This window comes from Brachypodium distachyon, chromosome 1, assembly GCF_000005505.3.
Source record: "Brachypodium distachyon strain Bd21 chromosome 1, Brachypodium_distachyon_v3.0, whole genome shotgun sequence".
Taxonomy (NCBI): Eukaryota; Viridiplantae; Streptophyta; class Magnoliopsida; order Poales; family Poaceae; genus Brachypodium; species Brachypodium distachyon.
The window spans coordinates 3,444,900-3,464,816 of record NC_016131.3 but is presented as its reverse complement, the minus strand read 5'-3'; the positions used below and the strand labels follow the sequence as shown (position 1 = coordinate 3,464,816).

Below are 19,917 nucleotides of genomic sequence, written 5' to 3'. Positions count from 1 at the left end.
CAAAAATTCAAAAGAAAAATCACTCTAACCTTTTTGAATTTTAATTTCCCAACACGTAGGAGAAAGGAGAGCGATGAAATGAAGGGTGAACACCAGAAGATTAGGAGCACATCAAGTTGCATGATTGAAAAGAGCCGATTCTTGTGTTTCAACTCGGCCAAGCTAGGAGGTGTTTTTTACATGTGTTGGCATATGCCGATGGTACGATGCACATTACCAAACATGGACGAAGCTGTATGGTGGATGCGACCTAGATGCAATGCGAGGAACCAAATATACCCTTAGCTAATAGAGAAGCACACTCCTACTAAAACATATACTCTCCAGATTTGTTTTTGTTTTTGTTTTGTTGACATGATCATAGAATAAACCGGGAAATTTATATTTTTGTCAGCAACCGGGAAATTTATAGATGGAGAAGAAAAGAAGTGCGAGGCAAAAGGAAAGGGTAGGAAAGACTACCCTTTCCTTATATCGCTAGCGTTCGCTTAAGATCCTACGGACAAGATGTCTTCTAAATTCTAAATCGACTTGCATGAAGATTCCCGCTGCCACATATTGCGTGGCCTGGATCTCGTGACTCCAATTTGTTTGATAATCCGCCGGTTACTAAACCGAAAAATCCCCACGACCCTAACCCCGCCTTCTTCCCTGCCATCGCCGACATGCCAAGGAAGGAGAGCTCGTCGCGGCGGCGGCGCCGGCGCAGCCCGTCCCCGTCCGATTCGGACGACGCCTCCGAATCCAGCGGCTCGCCCCGCCGGAGCCGCAGCCGGCACCGCCGCAGGAGCCGCCGGAAGGCCACCCCGCCCTCCTCCAGCGACGCGAGCGATTCCCAGGCTTCGGGCTCCGGGTCCGACTCCGGGGACCGCCGCCGGAGGCGCAGCGGCAGCCGGAAGCGCGGGGGCGTCACCGAGGAGCAGATCGTGGAGTACATGGCTAAGAAGGCGCAGAAGAAGGTGCGCCCCCGGTGGAGTTCCCGTCTGGTTGCATCTCCTGGGTCGCGGCTAGGGTTTCGGTTGCTGACTTGTTGTTGTCGGTGTCTCTGTAGGCTGAGAAGGTGGCGAAGAAGATGAAGACAAATGCCGTGTCCGGCTACTCCAACGATTCAAACCCTTTTGGCGATCCAAACCTAACAGAGAAGTATGTGGATCCGTTTCCCTCTGATACATTAGGCATTGCATTAGGTATACTGCCTTACTAGTAGAAATTTGGGCTGACATCTCTTTGGTGCTCAGTTGCCACTATTCTTTTCCTGCGCTAGAACTGACATAGCTCTACAGATTGCGCAGCTATTACTCTATATCATTTGTAACCGTTTAATTTAAACTCTGGGCTTGTTTAATGACATTATGAGTGATAACTTATTCTTGTTGAAGTATTAAAGTTATAAACTAGTTTGATGATAGCACACATAACCTGAAGTCATGCATATCTCCTAGGAAATAATAAGAAGAAAAATCCCCTGGTTAGTGCTGTCCAGTGAGAATTTCCAAATGCATGTAGCACCGAACCTAAGCTGTATAATTGTATTTGGAAGGTACCGTGGTGGTTTATCTTTTGCATTGGCTCATTGCTACTGCATAACTACTTGGTATGGGTGGTATTCATCGGTAGTGAAGTTTATAAGTTTTCTAAATGCAGCTCACGGCTCAGGGTTAAAATAGATGTGGTGGCTCTCTAAGCTCCACTAATGAATGCATGCCGGATTGGATATTTAGTTTAGTTATGCACCAACTTGTTTGTGTTATCAATGATGCTGCCATGGACACTTCTCTTGAAGTACGAAGTATGTTGGTCAAGTTCATTTCATCAGTGTTATGAATCTTCTGATGCGATCATCACAGTTTTTATATATTCAATAGGGTCCATTCCCTAGGATGGTTTGTCTATTGTTGCAATTGTAGGTCCTCTTTGATTCACAGGATCTCCAAACGCAGGAATAGGAAAAACATAGAGTTAGAGTGCCACGCCATCTTGAATACTATAGGTTTGAATGGATGTTTGATTCTGGTAAAACCTGGGAATCTTTAGAAGAGGTTGGAGTGGATGATTTTCCTATGAAATCTAGTGCAAATGAATCCTAAGGTCCTCCGCAGAAGAAAAAAATCCTAAGGAAAAATTCCCATGGTTTGCAATCCTACAAGTCAAATGATCCACATAGGTAAAAACCCTAAGGGTTGTAATCCTCCCAAAATCCTGAATCAAATAGGTCCTTACGGTGGGAACTTTATAAAGAACATACTCAATTTATCTTCTCCAAAGTACTAAGACCATCTTCTCATTTGACCATAACAAATTGACAGTTGTGATTACGTACGCACCTTGTGATTAACGCTGTTCAAACTTATATTGTTCTTGAGCTGTCATCCTTGGTCTTATGTTTTTCTATAGTTTCCACACTATTTTTAGACCAATAAAAAATACAAATTGTGTTTCAGATAATATTTCTGATGTTTAATTTTTGTGTAGTAGTAAGAAATATTAAATGCATTGCAGATCTTAGATTGTTTGATATCCCTAGCTATCGCATTCTACTCTAAGGTTTCTCTGGATGGTTATTTTAGTCTGGCATACCTAAAGAGGGATGCTCTGAAGTCTCAATCTTGTTTCTTTGCAGCTTTGTTTGGCGAAAGAAGATTGAGCGTGCCGTAACTGAAGGAGAAAAGGTGGACATTTCTGTCAAGTCCGAGAAGAAGAGACAGAGGGAAAGAATGGTATTATAAACTGTAAACTTCACTAGTACTCCCTCCGTCCAACAAAAGATGTCTCAAGTTTGTCAAAATTTGGATGCATCTAGATGTGACTTAGTGTATAGATGCATTCAAATTTAGTCAAAGTTGAGACATCCTTTGTTGGACGGAGGGAGTATTAATATTCTGTTTCCTTATGTTATGAATTTGGACTTTAAATCATACATAAGTATCACTGATGTACTTTCTGAACTTGGAGATGAAGCTTGCTTAATACAACTTAAAAAGTCTAGGCTTTACACTTGGAATGAACTTCACTTTCTGTGATTATTTTATTTCCAGATGAACAAAATTGTCTTGTGATTGCTCACCAGATTAGCTTTATGTTCCTATTATCTTGTGAAGGAAGAGGTGGTTGCTCAAAGTTAATCATGACATTTGTGGGGTTGGGTCTAAGGTGGAAATACCTTTATATTAAACATACACACTAAAATATACACCAGATCCTATACTAAACTTGAGCATGGCTGCATAAATAGAGCATTGAAAGTGTAAAAATCGCCTCTGCACAGTCATAAAGATTCTGTGTTGATATGCTCCCTACAGAAGTGGCCGTTGGTATTATGCCTTGTGCAAGCTATTTATGTTTGATGACCACCATATCAAAATATATATCCTCAGATTTACTATTTTCTTATAGAAAGGCTGAAGTCTATGCTTTTCTTCTGGTGCCTAATACCTGCTTGTGTACATCAAATTTAGGCTGAAATAGAGAAGGTGAAGAAAAGAAGGGAGGAAAGAGCAATTGAAAAAGCACAGCATGAGGAAGAAATGGTCATATATATCTCTGGTTTTCATGTCATATATAGTTTCAAGTAACATTGCTTCTGGAACTAAATGCCTACTTCGTATTTTGTAGGCATTGTTAGCCAGAGAAAGAGCACGTGCTGAGTTTCAAGATTGGGAGAAGAAAGAGGAAGAGGTTCATATTTTACAACCTGGCAAATAGCATGCAGTTCTTGTTGAAATTATACGTGTTCGTTATTAAACAGTTTTTATGTTGGAATGCAGTTTCATTTTGATCAAAGCAAATTTAGGTCTGAGATCAGGTTACGGGAGGGACGTACAAAACCTATTGATGTTCTCCTGAAGAACCTCAACTTCGCAGACGAATTTGATGTTGAGTTAAACGAGCCCTACTTGGTGTTTAAGGTATGTGTCAATTGGTCAATTCTTTTGGCCCTGTTTGATACCATTCGGCGAAGGGTGGTTGTATCTTTGCACTTAAAAAACTTGAAAGAAACCTCAAATAAGGTTCCTTGATTCTTTCTGCATTTAGGTGGGGTAGTCAAGCACACCATTTTGTTTGTCCTGTTCAGCCTTTACAATTTCAATATTAAACAATTTGGTAATGAGTACTCCAGGGTGCCAAAAATTGTACTGCTGCATGTATTTACCAGCAGACTAATTATCTTATGATAATTGAGTATGCATCTGATCTAACATCTAAGCTATATCACTTCATCCATTTGCACTGCCATTAGTTTACAGTATTTTCTTTTATGATATTTATTCGGAAAGGTGTGTGTGTGTGGGCGGGGGTTGGCATCGCACTGACACTTTCAGTGTTTCTGCTCCTTAGGGATTAGGGTTTTGGAAGTTTTGCTGTTGTTTCGACAAATCAATTTGTTATTTTTCTTATATGGTGTGTGATGTTTCCATCTATTATGCTCCTTAGGTATCTTGTCACGCCCTAACCCTAAAATCTGTTCAGACACATCTTGTTTCTCCTTATTTTCACTCGCATAAACATCAAACATCAATAAATTATTAAGCTAAATTAAGGTCAGACTTATTATCATACAAATGAAGTAGGATTCCAGATTTGACAGATTTAAGAGCTCATTTTTACCAACTATTATACATATACAAATCCTTGTACAAATTCCAGTTTCATCTGCTTTAAGCATTACTAACAATTCATCAGCAATTAGTGTGTAGAAGAGAGAAAGAGGATCTCCATGTGTAGTTCTTTTGATGTATTTTGTAAATAACCATACCATCTGTTCCCACTACCTCCATAAAACTAGACCACATTTTAGTGAGATAATTTTTTCTGTAACAATTATTGAAGCATATGTGATTTTAATTGCAGGGATTAACAGTGAAGGAGATGGAAGAGCTACGTGATGACATTAAGATGCATCTCGATCTGGACAGGGAAAGCCAAGTAAATGTCAAGTACTGGGAGGTACATGTCTTTATCTCACTCCCCTGAATACACTTTTTCCTGAATAATCATGATTGTGCCGTCTAAGACAATAATGCATACGATATTACTGTGGAATGAGCTTATTACTGAAACAGTATAGCCCTAAATAGTAGTCTACAATTCTCAAATAAATAGTACTCCCTCCGTTCCATAATTCTTGTCTCAAATTTGTCAAAATATGAATGTATCTATTCCTATAAAGCGTCTACATACATGTATATTCCGACAAGAATTATGGAACGGAGGTAGTAGTCTGCAGGGTTCTGAGTTGACAGTGTTTTGATATTTGCTGTTTTAGTTTCTGTTTGGCAAAAATATTGTGTGGTCTAGATTTCAGGCCCTGTTCTTTAGTTTATTATATATACTTTAACCCTTAGTTCCTGACTGAAACTAAACCAAGCTTGATAGCAAGTTCGGAATAAATCAGGAGACACTAATATGTTAAGTTTATTTGATTTCATGTTTGAAAGTTCATGTTCATCACCAATGTCGATACCTGTTGACCAAATTTAATTTGGAAAACATCAGGCACTTATGGTGGTGTGCGACTGGGAGCTGGGTGAGGCTCGGAAAAGAGATGCCTTGGACCGGGCAAGGGTGCGTGGTGAGGAGCCACCCCCTGAGGCTGCTGTGGAAGAGAGAGGCTTACATGCAAGTATTGAAGGTGATGTAAAAGATCTCTTGGAGGGTAAGACTTCCACAGAGCTAGAAGAGATGCAAAGTCAAATCGAGTCCCAGATGCGCTCTGGAACTGCAAAAGTTGTTGAATACTGGGAGGCAATTTTGAAACGCCTTCATATTTACAAAGCAAAGGTATGTCATGCTTGTGGTTCGTAGACACTGACAAATGACAATGGCTCTTCTGTTTGACTGAATCAGATGTGATTTCTTTTTATTTATACATTTGCTGTTTTATTTGGGTATTTTGACTTGACCTTGTTTTAGTAACATTATCTCATCTAAAAGGCCACATGGTTTACAGTGGTTCATATTGCAAGCATTCATGTTGAGCTTCTGTCTACTTTCTGAACTTACAGTGATTTGGTTGCACAGTCCATCAATATTACTACTATTTCTTGGTAAAAGGAGATACTTATTTCTTATTTGTGTGGCAGGCTTGCCTGAGGGAAATTCATGCTTCTCTCCTGCGGAAGCATCTGCATCGCCTAGAAAATACTGGCACTGATGAACAGGTTGTCGAAGCTGATGAAGAATTGGACACTAAAGAGCATGATGTGATGCATGATGAGGAAGAAGGTTTACATTGACCTATGATCAATTAGTAACCCCTCCTTTTAATATAACTCTAGTGGTTTCTGATACCTGTGTTATGCGTAGATGATAAACAATATTCACCAGAACCTATAGCTGCGCAAACAGAGAGCTATTTAGATGAAGAAGCTGGCTCCTTCTCACCTGAGCTAATGCATGGCAATGAAGATGAAGATGCAATTGATCCTGACGAGGACAAGGCCGAGCTGGTACAGTCACTTTCTCCAACATTGTGCTTTTTACAGTAAAAGGAATGCTGACCCAAATAGTAATGGTTATTTCTGCAGTCAAAATTAACTATTCCCTCTGATCCATAATAAGTTTCTCAAAATTTGGTACTCCCTCCGACCGGAATTACTTGTCCTTGATTTAGTACAAAGTTGTACTAAATCAACGACAAGTAATTCCGGTCGGAGGGAGTACAAAGTTGTACTAAATCTGAGACACTTGTTATGGATCGGGTCAAAATTACCTATTCCCTCTGATCCATAATAAGTTTCTCAAAATTTAGTACAACGTTGTACTAAATCTGAGACACTTGTTATGGATCGGAGGGAGTAGTTAGTGTTATTTAGATTATCAAATACAACTTGATATCCATTGGGCACTATTGTGCAACAAGAAAGCTAACCAAACAGCCTGGGCAGCATTCCAGTAAGATCTTGGGGTAAGCTTTCGAGCACTGGTAGGCTCGCATGCACGATTACCCTGAAAGAGACTTGGTGTCATGAGCCTGTACGAGGTGACCCTGGACCCAAGAGGCGCGATGGCGCCATGAAAGGCAGCCGCACCTCAAGGGCAGGGAGGAGGTATAACTAGATTGGTTTATTCTTGCTTGCCTCATAACGATTACAGGGGGCCCTTTATATAGGGAAGACTCGACTTGACATCCAAGAAACTAATCTCTACTTTCCTAACAAACCATATCTCTACTTTCCTAACAAACCATATCTCAATATTCCTATCTTATCTCGTGCCTAACTAATTTAGGAGATGCTAATGGGATATTGTCCCTTATATGGATACCTAGGGCTGTGGCCCTATAGGGATGTACGCCCATGACATTTGGTTTCATTTGGATTTAACTTTTCATGGTGATGCTCCCAACTACCAAGGACGTTTATGGGAGGGGGTAGTTATTTTGCTCAAGTTTGGTATTACACGAGTAGGGTACATTTTTTGGTTCATTGCAAATTTGAATAAGGTTGACTAGTCGATCTCACACGTGTGCTCTGCGCTTCAAACTAATCTCCAGGATCGAAAACGTGAAGCTGTAGTTATCGAGCATCAAAGGAAAGCCAAGGAGGTCATGACAGCTAAGGCAACAAAACCAGATGAGTTGGAGGTGAAAGCAATGAAGGCGATGGGAGCAATGGAGGAAGGTGATGCCGTATTTGGTGCTGGTGCTGAAGTGAACCTGGATTCACAGGTTTGTCTCATTTGCCTTCTGAAAACAGTAACAATCTTTTTATTATTATTGGAGGAATGTAGGAGTGCTATCTCGTCATTTTGTTATCTAAACATAACAGTAGCTGCATATCCACATTGTCCAACAACCTGTTGGATTTACTTGCCATCATGAACTCAGATTAAAAGTTCATCAAATCTGGAGTTGTGAATACATTAATGGTATAAAGCTATTTGCTAGTTTGGAATCTGGAAGAGAATTGTAGCAACTTGGTGCATTGAACTATTATTGCCAGTGAACCCTCCATGGCCCTCAGCTGGTTGCTCATGTAAATATGCCTGCTTAATGTGCTCACAGGTGTACTGGTGGCATGACAAGTACCGACCAAGAAAACCGAAGTACTTTAATCGTGTGCATACTGGATATGAGTGGAACAAATACAACCAGACTCATTATGATCACGACAACCCACCTCCTAAAATTGTCCAGGGCTACAAGTTCAACATATTTTACCCTGACCTTGTGGATAAATCAAAAGCACCAACATACACTATAGAGAAAGATGGAAGTGCTGGTGAGACATGCCATATAAGATTTCATGCTGGACCTCCGTATGAAGATATTGTAAGTCTTTTATCTCATCATCTTCAATTTAGCTCTAGTTTCATGGAAGTTTCACTTACTCTGATTTCCCCTTCCAGTCTTTCCGTATCGTAAACAAGGAATGGGAATACTCCCATAAGAAGGGCTTCAAGTGTACGTTCGAACGTGGGATTCTCCATCTGTATTTCAACTTCAAGCGATATCGCTACAGGCGATAAATACCACTCGAGGAACTGGAGCACAAGACCCTTGGAAGTTGGTCTGTACCTGAGAATGTACACTTGCACGGACATCAGATTGAAGTCAGACTATCCATCTTCAGATTAGATCATGTACCAAAATGTGAACATAGGCAGCAATCTGTTAGTTTTGTATCAAAATTTTGTTCTGCTTTTTGCCTTGAGTAGAATGGAGACTATTGGATTAAAATACAAAATGCTCTGTAAATGCTATTCATTGTGCGCCCAACCATGTATCTTAGTAGTTTAAACTGTCTTATAATGCAAGTTGACAGTCTAATATTACTAATCGTCCTTGCCATCTGTCTGACGAGGCATGCCCAGACTGCAAATCTGTGGTCGAGGCTATTGAATGAAGCAGAACCAAGATACGTTATCAGCTTTGCCTTGTTCCTTTTTTTTCCGTTTAACTTGTCTTTATGGTTGGTTGTGGCACTCTTTATGCCTGGGCACACACAAGAACAGAAGACTAAAAACAGAGTATCTTGTCTATATTTCAGTTAGGCATTCAACCAAGAGAATAAAGAAAGATGAAACCACCAATAAATCATATACTTGTATAGAAAGATGAACAACATGAGAAGTGAGATTGGTGCAAAGACCCATTTGGTTCTGGGATCTAGAAATAAGTGGCCACCGACCTGATTAACCTGTACAAAGGTGAGGTCGAAGCCAAGACCCCCACCCTTCGGGGGCTTCTTTTACCGAGGCAAGTTAACCAAATGCCCAGAACTAAAATAGATCCAAGAGGAAAATGGGCATTAGATTGTGGAACCTAGAAACGAATGACCTGTTTGAATCCGGGCAAGCCCAAGTCCAAGCCAAGACCAGTTCCAAGTAAAGTGCTATGTAACATAGAAGTAGAACTGTTCACTAGACAACCAAATCCAAAACAGGTCACCCGCTTCAAACCCGATTCCAAATGAAGCCAAATATCCATCCAAGTGATGAAAATAATTTCGAGTAAAGAAAAACAAGAAGATGTGATAACCAAACAAAAGAGCAGGATAGTTGGGAACTTAAATACTTGCATAGGTTTCAAACAGAGTTAAAATCTCAGTCATAACCTGGCTACTCCGAATAACAGAAGGAAACTACTAGCAACAGGCTCCAAGGCCACAAGTTCTAAAAAGAGATAACTCAGAAGTTCTGAGGACATCACAGACATCTCATCATCCAGCAAAGGGAAAGTATTGTAGGTTTTGAAGAGGGAATGACATAGGAGCTCAGCAGTAGAACATGACATCCTTGACGTTTTCCTTGATATTTGGGAGTTGGCGCACCTCCACAGGTCCCTCTCGGGCCACAGCTGCCTGCCCGCTGCTGCCAGGGGTTGAGCCACCATCTGAACTTTCTCCTTCCACGTAGTAGCGCGCACGGAATGCAGCAAGGTGCGCATAGTATGCCGGTGGGACTGCACAGAAAGGATTAAAAACATTTAGATTAAAGTAAATGCCTGTCTGTAAACAAAACAGCTCGATTATTCAACTAAAAGCAAAAGGAGATTGCTTTAGAGTTTTAGAGCAAAAGAACTCAGCACGGATTTAGAGAGGAAGTTTACAACATCAGCACAGGCAAAAACAACTAAAAGCAAAAGGAGATAAAAACCTACAACTTGTAGGACTAACAGGGTGAGCAAGCATCATTGCATTTCAAAAAGAATAAACAAGCTAATTAATCGAAGCAATTCCTAGAGTAAAAGGTCCGATGTACAGTTAAATCATAACCAAGCACTTGTTAGAGTATCCTTTCACTTTGTGAAAAATAATATGGAGTATATGAACTTTGACTAAGTAGATTAATCGAAGGACAGAACTCACCCACAGAGACTGCACGAGTGCAACGAGCATAGCTGCATTAGACATGGACAGAGTTAAGCCACCATCAGAGTCAAGATCAAGATAGAGAGATCAAGAGAGAGATTACGTGTAGCAAAGATTGTTGGTCAGTGACTGAAGTGCATCGGCAGTGAAATGATTCTCATCATAGAGAACATGATAATGTGTTGGCCTACTGGTACCCTGAAGAGTATTTACAAGCACTCAATAACTGAACATATCAAAAGGATGTGCATACAAAATGTGCATGTGACCAAGCGAGTACCTGAATGCCTGCATGGCTGCACAAGTAGAAATCAAACTCAGTAGGGTGGCAAATCATCAGGTCAACCACAGTTCCTGCAGGACCAAAGAGAAATAGGAAGGCAATGCCTCTATAAGTATCAGATACTTGTGCTCTGTGGCATCAAACTACAGACATACTAACCAGGTACGTTGCACAAAAAAAGACATACTAACCAGGAAGAATATTTCCACTCTTATCAGTCATTTCACGCCTCCCATGAACTTCAGGGAACAGCCTTGTATGGTGTCTTTTCTGGACAACCACAAAGGTTACTGGGGGCAGATACCCCTCCTCCAAGGAAGCACAAGCCTTGCAACAGTCAAATAAAAAACCTCAAAATGACAAAGGCCTAGGAGAACAAAACAAGATATGCACCAAACCAGATATTGACAGATAATCATTATACTGGCTTACCTTTCGGATCGCATCCATTTCATGAAGCAGAACATGACTGAATTGACCTTCACTTACCCCATCCCTATATAGAAGAATGATCAGTCAAACAGTTCCAATGATTGACAAGATGAAAAGAGAATCACGATTTTGTGAACATACCTGTAGAAGATTATCCTCTCAGGCCTACGGCCTGTCCTTCTACGGAAGGCAATTAATAACTCCCTATAGAGAGGAGCATATCAGACTCCCAGTTAATCCGTATAACAATAAACGTTAATCGCCTCAGATTAATTACAAGAGCTACCTGATCATGCCACCGTTCACAGTAATTCCCCTCTGTGGATCTTTGATGACACTAAAGAGGTCTTCTATGATCTCCTGCCTGTGTGGTTGAGCAGAGACAAGACCTCTATACTTTGTGATTTCTGGCCAGTCCATCGATGCCACCACCTACATCAATTCAATAAAAATAACACTAACTGAATATAATTTCAAGGCAGCTTCTATATGCCAAGATATCCTAATAGAATTGTACTCAGCAGGTACGTCCATGGTATAATTTTATTTGAAAGATCAAACAATGAATCAAGGAATTGTTATCTAGATGAACAAACTAACAGCAGCAATAGATGATGCAGAGTCCTCTCCAGGTGGGGGGTGTGTGACATCAGCACCAAAGATGATTGTCGGGACTTCCGACACAAAAGGTATCCCATTTCGAACAAAAGCCCTATCAAGAACAGTGTTGCGCCCTCCGGCCTAGTTAAGACAAAGAATCATCACATTTCTGTAAAACCTGAAGTTAAAACGTTGAAGTAGAAATATATACCTTCACATTGATTTTGAGTGCAACGTTTTCCAGATATTGCTTGTTCGGTCTGGAAGCATGCCTTGGCAGGCAGCATTGAGATACAATCCCAAGGTCAGTCTCACAAACCTTTTTAATTTTCCCTGCAAAATACACAATACACATTCTTACCCAAAAAATCCAAGAAAAGTCAGAGTGTTGTGCAACCAAAGCCAGAAATATGCATACCATAAGAACCACTGACTTCAGGCAGGATGACAATTAACAGTTGCAGCGGCTTTCCCTTTTCAATTTCTGCAGTCCTCCTGTATACATCCCTCAAAGCATTCTCAATGTTGTTGGGAGTAGCTGTTCGGATATCTAAAACTGGCCTTGGACAGAAAGACTGCAGAAATGATACCAAAAGTCAGATGTGGTAACATACATAACTAATTATTTGAACACCTTAAAAAAGTGACGGCAGTACATGACTTACCATTCCAGTGGCATTGCACATCTGAACCAGATCGCAACAGAACCTGTGTACCTCCTCAGGCCGCATACGTGAAAAGGTGATACAGGCCCACTTGTCTATGGTCCCTCCATTTATCATTTTCTGGGGGAAAGGAAACAAGTGGTGTCAAATGACACCTGTCAGGAATGCTACACAAAAAGTGATGAACACCATGCAAACAAGCCTATCCATTTGACATTTTCAGTTACTGTTGAGTCGTACTCCGTATCAAGTAAAGAGAGAACTAGTACAAGCAATAAGTTCAACAAGTTCACGATGGATTCAACTTGGGAAAAAGCAATGCTTGATAAATTGAAAGATAAATTCTGTTACAGCAAAGCTCAGGCAATACCTTGTTAATCATGTTCCACTGCCCAACACTTGGCGCACAAGTTTTCTCCTTTCCAGACTCATGATATCTCAACTGAAATATAACAAAGGATGTGAGCCTTGCAGTTCTTCACACTTAAGAAGCTCAAAGAAAAGAACATGAATCCAGTATAGTTACCATGGGCGGAGGCAGCACACGGGCTGGCACAGAGACCAGGTCACTGCAGACCTTGATACCAAACTCCTGAGCAAACTTATCTTCTGCATACTTGTTGTGCAGAACCATCTACATTGTAGACACAAAAAATATTGTTATCAGAAATGATGATCTTTACAGTCAAATATGGCAAATAACTCCATAAGAGGCAATACATGTGTTCCGAAGATAAACAAAGAGGACAACTAATATACCAAGTGTTGAGATAAACAAAGAGGACACCTAATATATCATGAGCAACAATCCATCTATAACTATGCCCTAGTATCCATATGTTGACAGGTACCTCACGTATGCTTTGCTCCCTCTGCTGGGGACGTTGACAAGTCGCTCTAAGAATGTTGGTCACTTGTTTGTCATTTAGCTTCTTAGAGTACCTTTGCCCTTCTACAATCTTGCATGCCTGCACAAAAATTTGCACAAAACACTAAACAAACCGTGTGTAATTAAAAGATGAGGAAGGACTCATGGATACAGTACCTCCATAGGCAAATATACAGGTCGAGAATCACTTCCAGACTGTAGGCAGGGCCAAGAAGTATATTGCAGTCTGTAGTTGTATCTTTCCATGAAGTACTGAACAACTGTCATCCTGGTTCCTCTCTCGTCAACAGGAAATCTAAAAACAACAAAAAGGAATAAGTTGACATTAGTTAGGAAACAGCAGTCATCATGCACTAAGCACTAAAAAGAACAGTAATCACACCTTGTTCTAAACAGTCAGAAAAGGCAAAGCTAACTAATTAAGAAAAAAAATCATAGAACTCAGGTGATATAACTTATAAACTCAAATTACCATCGCTAGATCTTTTTCAATATTAAAGAAAACAAAAAACATAGACCTCAGGCTAAATCATTTTCTTTTTTCCCTCCAATACCCAAGTGCTCACAAAAAATATCAACTAAGAGGAAACAAGTTCATACTCTATAAGTCACATTTTTCTTATATTCCAACAAGATAATCTTTAAGTAGATGCCCATGAAACTTATGGCCAATATTGAAATAGAAACAAGCAGGATGTGCCGTTCAAAAAAAAAAGAAACAAGCAGGATTTGAGGAAATATTATTACATTAGCTGGCTCATGGGGATAGGTGTAATCCCTGTTATCTTGTATCTTCTGATTTGGTCTTGCTGGTGGTTTGTTTCAACACGAACTCCTCGTAGTGCTTTCTTTATCTGCACATATTGGACATCAGAACAGATATGTCAAATGTAAGCAACCGATATGATGCTGTAGTCTGCATATCACATTTTTCTGGACTTGCTGAGTAGATTGTACCTTCACACGGTCCCTGTCATTCAGAGGGCGTGACGCGTCACGTAAGTTGAGGAACTCTTGCACAAATTGGATCACTGTCACTGGCTTGAAAAAGGATGTTGCAGATATATCTGAGTAAAGAAGTTAGAGGATAGAGAATACTTGTTATTAAAATGCACCATCACTTGATAAGATTAACTGACAGGGGTGTACCTATATTGAGGGAGAGCCCCATCTGTGTTGGCCGCAGGCTCTGGTAGTAACCTCTCCAGCACTCTAATCCTTCACCAATGTCTCCTCGGTGACCAAACGTGGTAGAGAAAAAGGATCTTGATACTGTGACATAGCTGCAAGAAAACATAATCACAGTAACTGTTAGCGCTCTAGAAAAGACGCATAATAAAGAAAAAGATCATAGCTAGAACTTCGATTGTAGAAGTAATACTTCCAAGATGGTGACTCCCTGAGGACAACATCCAGTACTTGGATGGTCTCTTGAGGCATATCCCTCTGTCTTCCAGCCAGAAACTGCTGAAGGTGGAACAAGTCTGTTCTCCCAGCAATACGAATGGTGATCTTATACTCTCTTTCAGCCCTGCAATTCAAGAAGGATTAAGCAGCTATCATGGAGAAACATGCTCCTGGTAATTAATAATGATGACTCTAAAAAAGAATCTTAACCCACCTTTCTTTATCTTTCTTTTCAGGATCAACCAGTGTAACAACAAACTCCTCTGATTCAAAAGGAAGTGAACCTGCAGTATAAAGACTCTTTCTTCCATCATAAGCAGGTAACTTGCCGCCAAGGGATTTCCTCCCATGCAGCTTGATCAGCTCACTGAGTACTTCCCTGTTTGTAGCTCTTGACTTTGACTCTGGATTAATAGAAACCTACACCCAAGTACAAATTCAACAAAATTATAACTACCCATTATTCTAGATTCAGTAAACAATGGATAGGCTATTGGCCTGCAGAACTGTTCAATCAATAGAAACAAAACTACTGAAATCTACTTAAGTTTTTATGATCATCTATTTAATGAACAAAAGCATCAAGTCAATATATGCAAACAAGAACATACAAAGCGAGGGTACCAAACCAGACCAGAACTCTACATTTCAGCATAATTGTAGATGCAAACAGATGTGAAGTCTACAAGGGCAACTTTAAGGACATAATAACCTTATTAAACGAAATCAGCAGCTATTGGCAATGCAGGTGAAGAAATCTACCAAACAATTGGCTACGCATACGATCTGGAGGCTTCCTTTTCGAATTAGACTCCAGGAAAAGATCAACTTGAAACGGGACAATCAAATGCATTCGAATAAACTAGTGGGGAAGAACACTCGATCCGAGATAGCAAAAATGCAAAAGATGTTTTATAGAAGTTTACTGGGTTTCAGGAAACCGAAAGTAGTAACCAAGGGCTGCGGCCTTAGCAGGCCGCCAGGCACCGCCGGAGCCGGAGAAGGGGTGGCGGCCTTGGGGCCTTGGGGGCGGAGGGTTGAGTGGTTTCGGGAATGGTCGGCACGAATCTAATTGACCTAGATCCCCCAAAATTGTACAGTAAAATAATTCGCCAAATCATACGAGGTACTCCACTCCACGTGACAGAAACTGACAAATCATAAACAAATCTCGTGTGAAAAGTACTGCGCGTGACAGATTGAAATTGGCAAATCATACCAAATCTCGTGTGAAAAATACTTCAATAAATCTAAGCGTTAATTCGTCCCTAGAGTGGCGAGTTTACATTTCTAACTACTCATTATTTCCCGCAAAATTTGGAAGTATGGAAGCAAATAGGCAGATGATCAAAACCCTTCCCAAATTAAAACACGTCTATAGAATATTCTCAGAAAATAAGATTCAGAGAAGAAAACGAGGTCAAGAACAGATACATATAGTAGATTGCTTTATTTTCACACGAAAGCCGAGAGGTATGATCAGTACGTGTTCTTCACGAGGACACATCCACTTCATGAAACCATCAAAGAGAGCCAAAAAAAAGTAAGAAAAATTACGAAAAAGGCAAACTCGCGAACAGAAAGAACCAATATGACACTGCACGGCCTTTGCTATACTGATCTCAAACGTACGTGGCATGCTTTGTGCAGAGATGTGTTGCTGCGAACACAAGGGATCTGATCAGGACAACCAAAGGCCAAAGTCTACAGTACCTTTGGAAACAGTGCGACAGGAGTCATACCGGAGGCAGAACACAACAAAAATGGAGATGAAGACCAAAGCACCAAAACCGGACCAAACAACAAAAATGTCAAGCAGATAAAAGGGTTCCTGTTTGCCTAAAACGGCAGCCATGTACAAGAGCTCACCCAGCTACGCATGCATGAACCGGGGACCGGCTGGAATCTGGAGAGGCAGGAAGATGACAGTGGTCACAGATGTGCCTCCCACCGGCTTTATATAAAGGTGGCTTTGCCATTTTCTCGCAAGAACACGGTGCAACTCCAAACGAAACCCTCACGTCTAAAATCCTCAAAGATCCACAGAAAAGACAAGAGCCGATAGTGGATCAAAGGACGACTGAAAGAGAAAACCTATACAGCACGGAGGCTCCAACCCCAACACCCAGAAGGATGCCGATCAGAAGCTCTCCCATGCAGTACTACTACTTCATCGAGACTGGTCCACTTTAGTCAAAACCATCTCAGCAAAAAGCATAAATAGGTCCATCAAAAGTGTCCAAGGTTCTGAATAGAGAACCGAAATCCACTTCGTTTCGCCGTCAAGCATCTCATGGTTCTTCTTGAGAACGAGATGACTCGCAGCGCCAGAAAAAAAAAGGAAGGATCAAAACCAGAAACCGACAGAGAAGCAACTCGGGCATGCTGCATGAACCCGTGCGTATGTCTGCGTGTGGATGCGCATGGGCTCCGACCAAAACACCCAGAAGGATGAGATCGGAAACGACTATCGCTACGAAACACCCAAACAAATTCCAAAATAAAATAAAATCGCAGGAGTTGCTAGATCAACAAGAGCACGTTCACAGGCACGTAAGGGCAAAATTAGGCACGCTAGAGGAAGGAAGGAAGTATGCTGGCGCCAGATCTGAACCATACAAGCAAAGCTAGTACTACGTGCATGCAGGAACAGGAAGCAGTGAGAGAGTGAGTTAGGGTTTATGCAGGAGCTCACATCGTAGTGGAAGAGGTTGTTGTCGGCGACGTCGACGAGGAAGTGGTTCGCGCGGATCATGACCTTCCTGCCGATGGTGCCAGCGCCGGGACGCGCGGGGTGGGCGAGCCCCTTCTTCGAGACCGGCGCGAGGTCGACGTCGGGGGCCGCCTCCGCCGCCTGCCCTTCCTTCGTGGCCGCGACCACTGCCGCCGCCGCGGCCGCGGGCGGCGCGAGCGCGGTCTCGGAGACGAAGAGCTTCTGCTCGAGCTCCTTGGCGACGGACGCCGCCGATGGCGCAGCGGGCGCGGCGGCTGGAGTCGGAGGCGGTGCCGACACGCGGGCCGGCTGGAAGGGGGCCGCGCTGGGCGAGGGCGGAGGAGATGGCGCGCGGATGGTGACCGGCGCCGGGGCGAAGGGGTAAGCCGGAGCCGGTGGCGTCGGGGCGGGGCCGCGGAAGACGACGCCGTGCTGGTAGACGCCCTGGTGCGGCCCCGTCGCGGCAGGGTTGCGGTACACGACCGTCGCGGGCTGGCCACCGTACGGGACAGGCACCGGGACCTGCACCGGACGCGGCGTCGACGCGCCCGGAGGCGGCCAGACGAAGCCGGTGGGCGCGCGCCCTCCGCCGCCCCCGCGTCCTGGTCCTCCTCCTCCCATCGGCCCAGCGCGCCCGCCACCGTAACCGGCCTGGTACTGCTGGTCGCCACCGCCGCGGCCTCGTCCGCCGCCTCCGCCGCCGCAGTAGGCCATGGGAGAGGAAGCAGGCAGGCGAGCAGATGAGGTGTTGGTGTGTGTGATGGGGAAAGAGAGCTAGGGAGAAGGGGGAATGGCGAGTTGGTGTGGAGAGGAAGCCGGGGACGTGCGCGTTTTATATGCGGATCGAGCTGTGTGGGTGGCAAGGAAACCCTACCGCGCGCGGTGATGCTACCACTGGGTGACCGGATGTGCCTGGCCTCTGTCCGTACGAGGGGAGTGATTGGGGTTTTTCAAATTTCGAAATTTGAACTTCTATCTGGACCTAGCCGGCTGCAAGGTTGTTCCCTGGAAAAAATATCACGCCGTTCTCAGGTACCTGCATGATAATATGAGATGGTTAATTACAACGATATGGAGTATACTTTAATGTAAAATGGGGTGCATGGTAACATGAATGAAATTTTTCGGTGCTTGAAGTAGCTGCATACTCGATAACCACAATTATGACATGTAGAGGGTGTAATTAAGTATGGATTAATGTTATGAACAAAATTGATTTGGATTAAAACTAGCATCAGAATGGGGTGGTATTTCTCCTCACGGCTGCCGGGGATGGTTTGGGTCAACCTGTGATTTACCCTCCCCTTACCTGCAAAGAATGAAATCCCCATCTTCACCCTTCCAAAATATGTCGATTACCTGCTTTATCCATACCCATCGGATCCAACAATTGGAATCTAGACCAAAGAAGATGCAAATCAAGAAAAAAAATCCTCAAAATTGGACCGAGTTTTGCAAAAGATACCTAATCGAGTAAGCGGCGGCTCGGACTAACCCGCGCCAGCGAGGATGAAAAGGACGGACGGAGAGGAGGAGGAGCGTCCTCTCCTCCTTGATTCATCCCGCAACGGGGCTCTGGAGAGGAGGAGGAGCGTCGGAGGGGGCGTAGCGAGCCTGTGCCGCCGAACTACAAAAGTTGGGGAGGGAAGGGGAAGCGGCGGCCGAACTGGAGAAGAGGATGATCGAGACAAGAGGATGGTGTTGTCTATATCTTACAAAGGCTTAATGGGTAACACACATACCTTCCCCGTATATACATGGGCCGGCCCGAACATACGGGTAAGGACAAGGTAACAGGCGACGGTCCCATCGACAACCTAAATTTCTCCTTTCTTATATAGATCTTAGATATTTGGTATACATCGCTGCCATTGTTTCTCCATTTGCTGCCATGAGCTAGTCCCTCACCTTACATTCTGCATATCCAATCATGCGAATATGTACCCTATAACCGATACATTAGAAATAAATTGACTTCAACCAAATCAACACTATATACTGCAGCAATCAATGTAAATATACAATTGTTTTGTTGGTTAAATTGTGCCAAGCTTCCCTACAATTATAGTCACTCGTAATTACATTGTGGCATCAAATCGATCTTGTGGTTCTCGAACAGTAAGTAACATATTTCCCCCCTAGTTTGAACATTAACACGGTCGGATAAATTCTTCCCTACAATTATAATGTCACTAGTAATTAAGGAATGTTTCGAACGATATGCAAAAATGGACATTTATAGGAGTGCTCGGTCGGTTATACCTAACACTCCTTGTTGGTGGTGTCATTGATCCGTCTCTTTATGGGTGCATGGCTTATTCTGCCCGCGAGTTAGTTGTCATGGTTTGGTTTTGGGCTTCCGGCAAGCTTCGGGACCTTGCATGCTTGTTGTGTTTCGAAAGTGCTTCTTTCGTTGTTGCGCTTGTGTGTTGTGTTCGTTGCGTTGTCAATTTTAGTATGTAGATTTTTCAACGAATTGTGTTTCCGTCACAACCAATTGCTCACCCATTCAATTCACGAAATAATGATGTTTCTGGTATACAAACACAATATTAACTCGCCGCGTACATATTAACCCGTTGGAGTACATACTAACTCCACCCACCAGACTCGGGTAT

General features: G+C 42.6%; 2 protein-coding genes across 2 annotated transcripts; one reads left to right on the top strand and one right to left on the bottom strand.

Moving 5' to 3' along the window:
* Positions 1 to 628: 628 nt before the first annotated feature.
* On the top strand, positions 629 to 8,776 carry LOC100830256 (cactin). Its single transcript, XM_003559243.4, has 13 exons — positions 629 to 959; positions 1,052 to 1,143; positions 2,621 to 2,717; positions 3,456 to 3,527; positions 3,613 to 3,675; positions 3,765 to 3,905; positions 4,849 to 4,944; positions 5,494 to 5,778; positions 6,081 to 6,222; positions 6,304 to 6,446; positions 7,493 to 7,666; positions 8,003 to 8,269; positions 8,347 to 8,776. The coding sequence occupies exons 1-13, from the start codon at positions 666 to 668 to the stop codon at positions 8,464 to 8,466; spliced, it is 1,986 nt and encodes a 661-aa protein (XP_003559291.1). The 5' UTR covers positions 629 to 665; the 3' UTR covers positions 8,467 to 8,776.
* A 695-nt stretch (positions 8,777 to 9,471) lies between these two features.
* LOC100829954 (protein argonaute MEL1) lies at positions 9,472 to 18,081 on the bottom strand. Its single transcript, XM_014899335.2, has 22 exons — positions 17,282 to 18,081; positions 14,801 to 15,006; positions 14,561 to 14,710; positions 14,329 to 14,462; positions 14,137 to 14,246; positions 13,927 to 14,033; positions 13,336 to 13,474; positions 13,142 to 13,258; positions 12,817 to 12,924; positions 12,661 to 12,732; positions 12,291 to 12,410; positions 12,044 to 12,200; positions 11,837 to 11,958; positions 11,626 to 11,766; positions 11,312 to 11,457; positions 11,167 to 11,229; positions 11,026 to 11,089; positions 10,785 to 10,920; positions 10,591 to 10,664; positions 10,414 to 10,508; positions 10,308 to 10,339; positions 9,472 to 9,901 (listed from the first exon to the last, which is right to left on the bottom strand). Exons 1-22 carry the CDS (start codon positions 18,011 to 18,013, stop codon positions 9,714 to 9,716), a joined length of 3,213 nt encoding a protein of 1,070 aa, XP_014754821.1. The 5' UTR covers positions 18,014 to 18,081; the 3' UTR covers positions 9,472 to 9,713.
* Between the last annotated feature and the right edge of the window lie 1,836 nt (positions 18,082 to 19,917).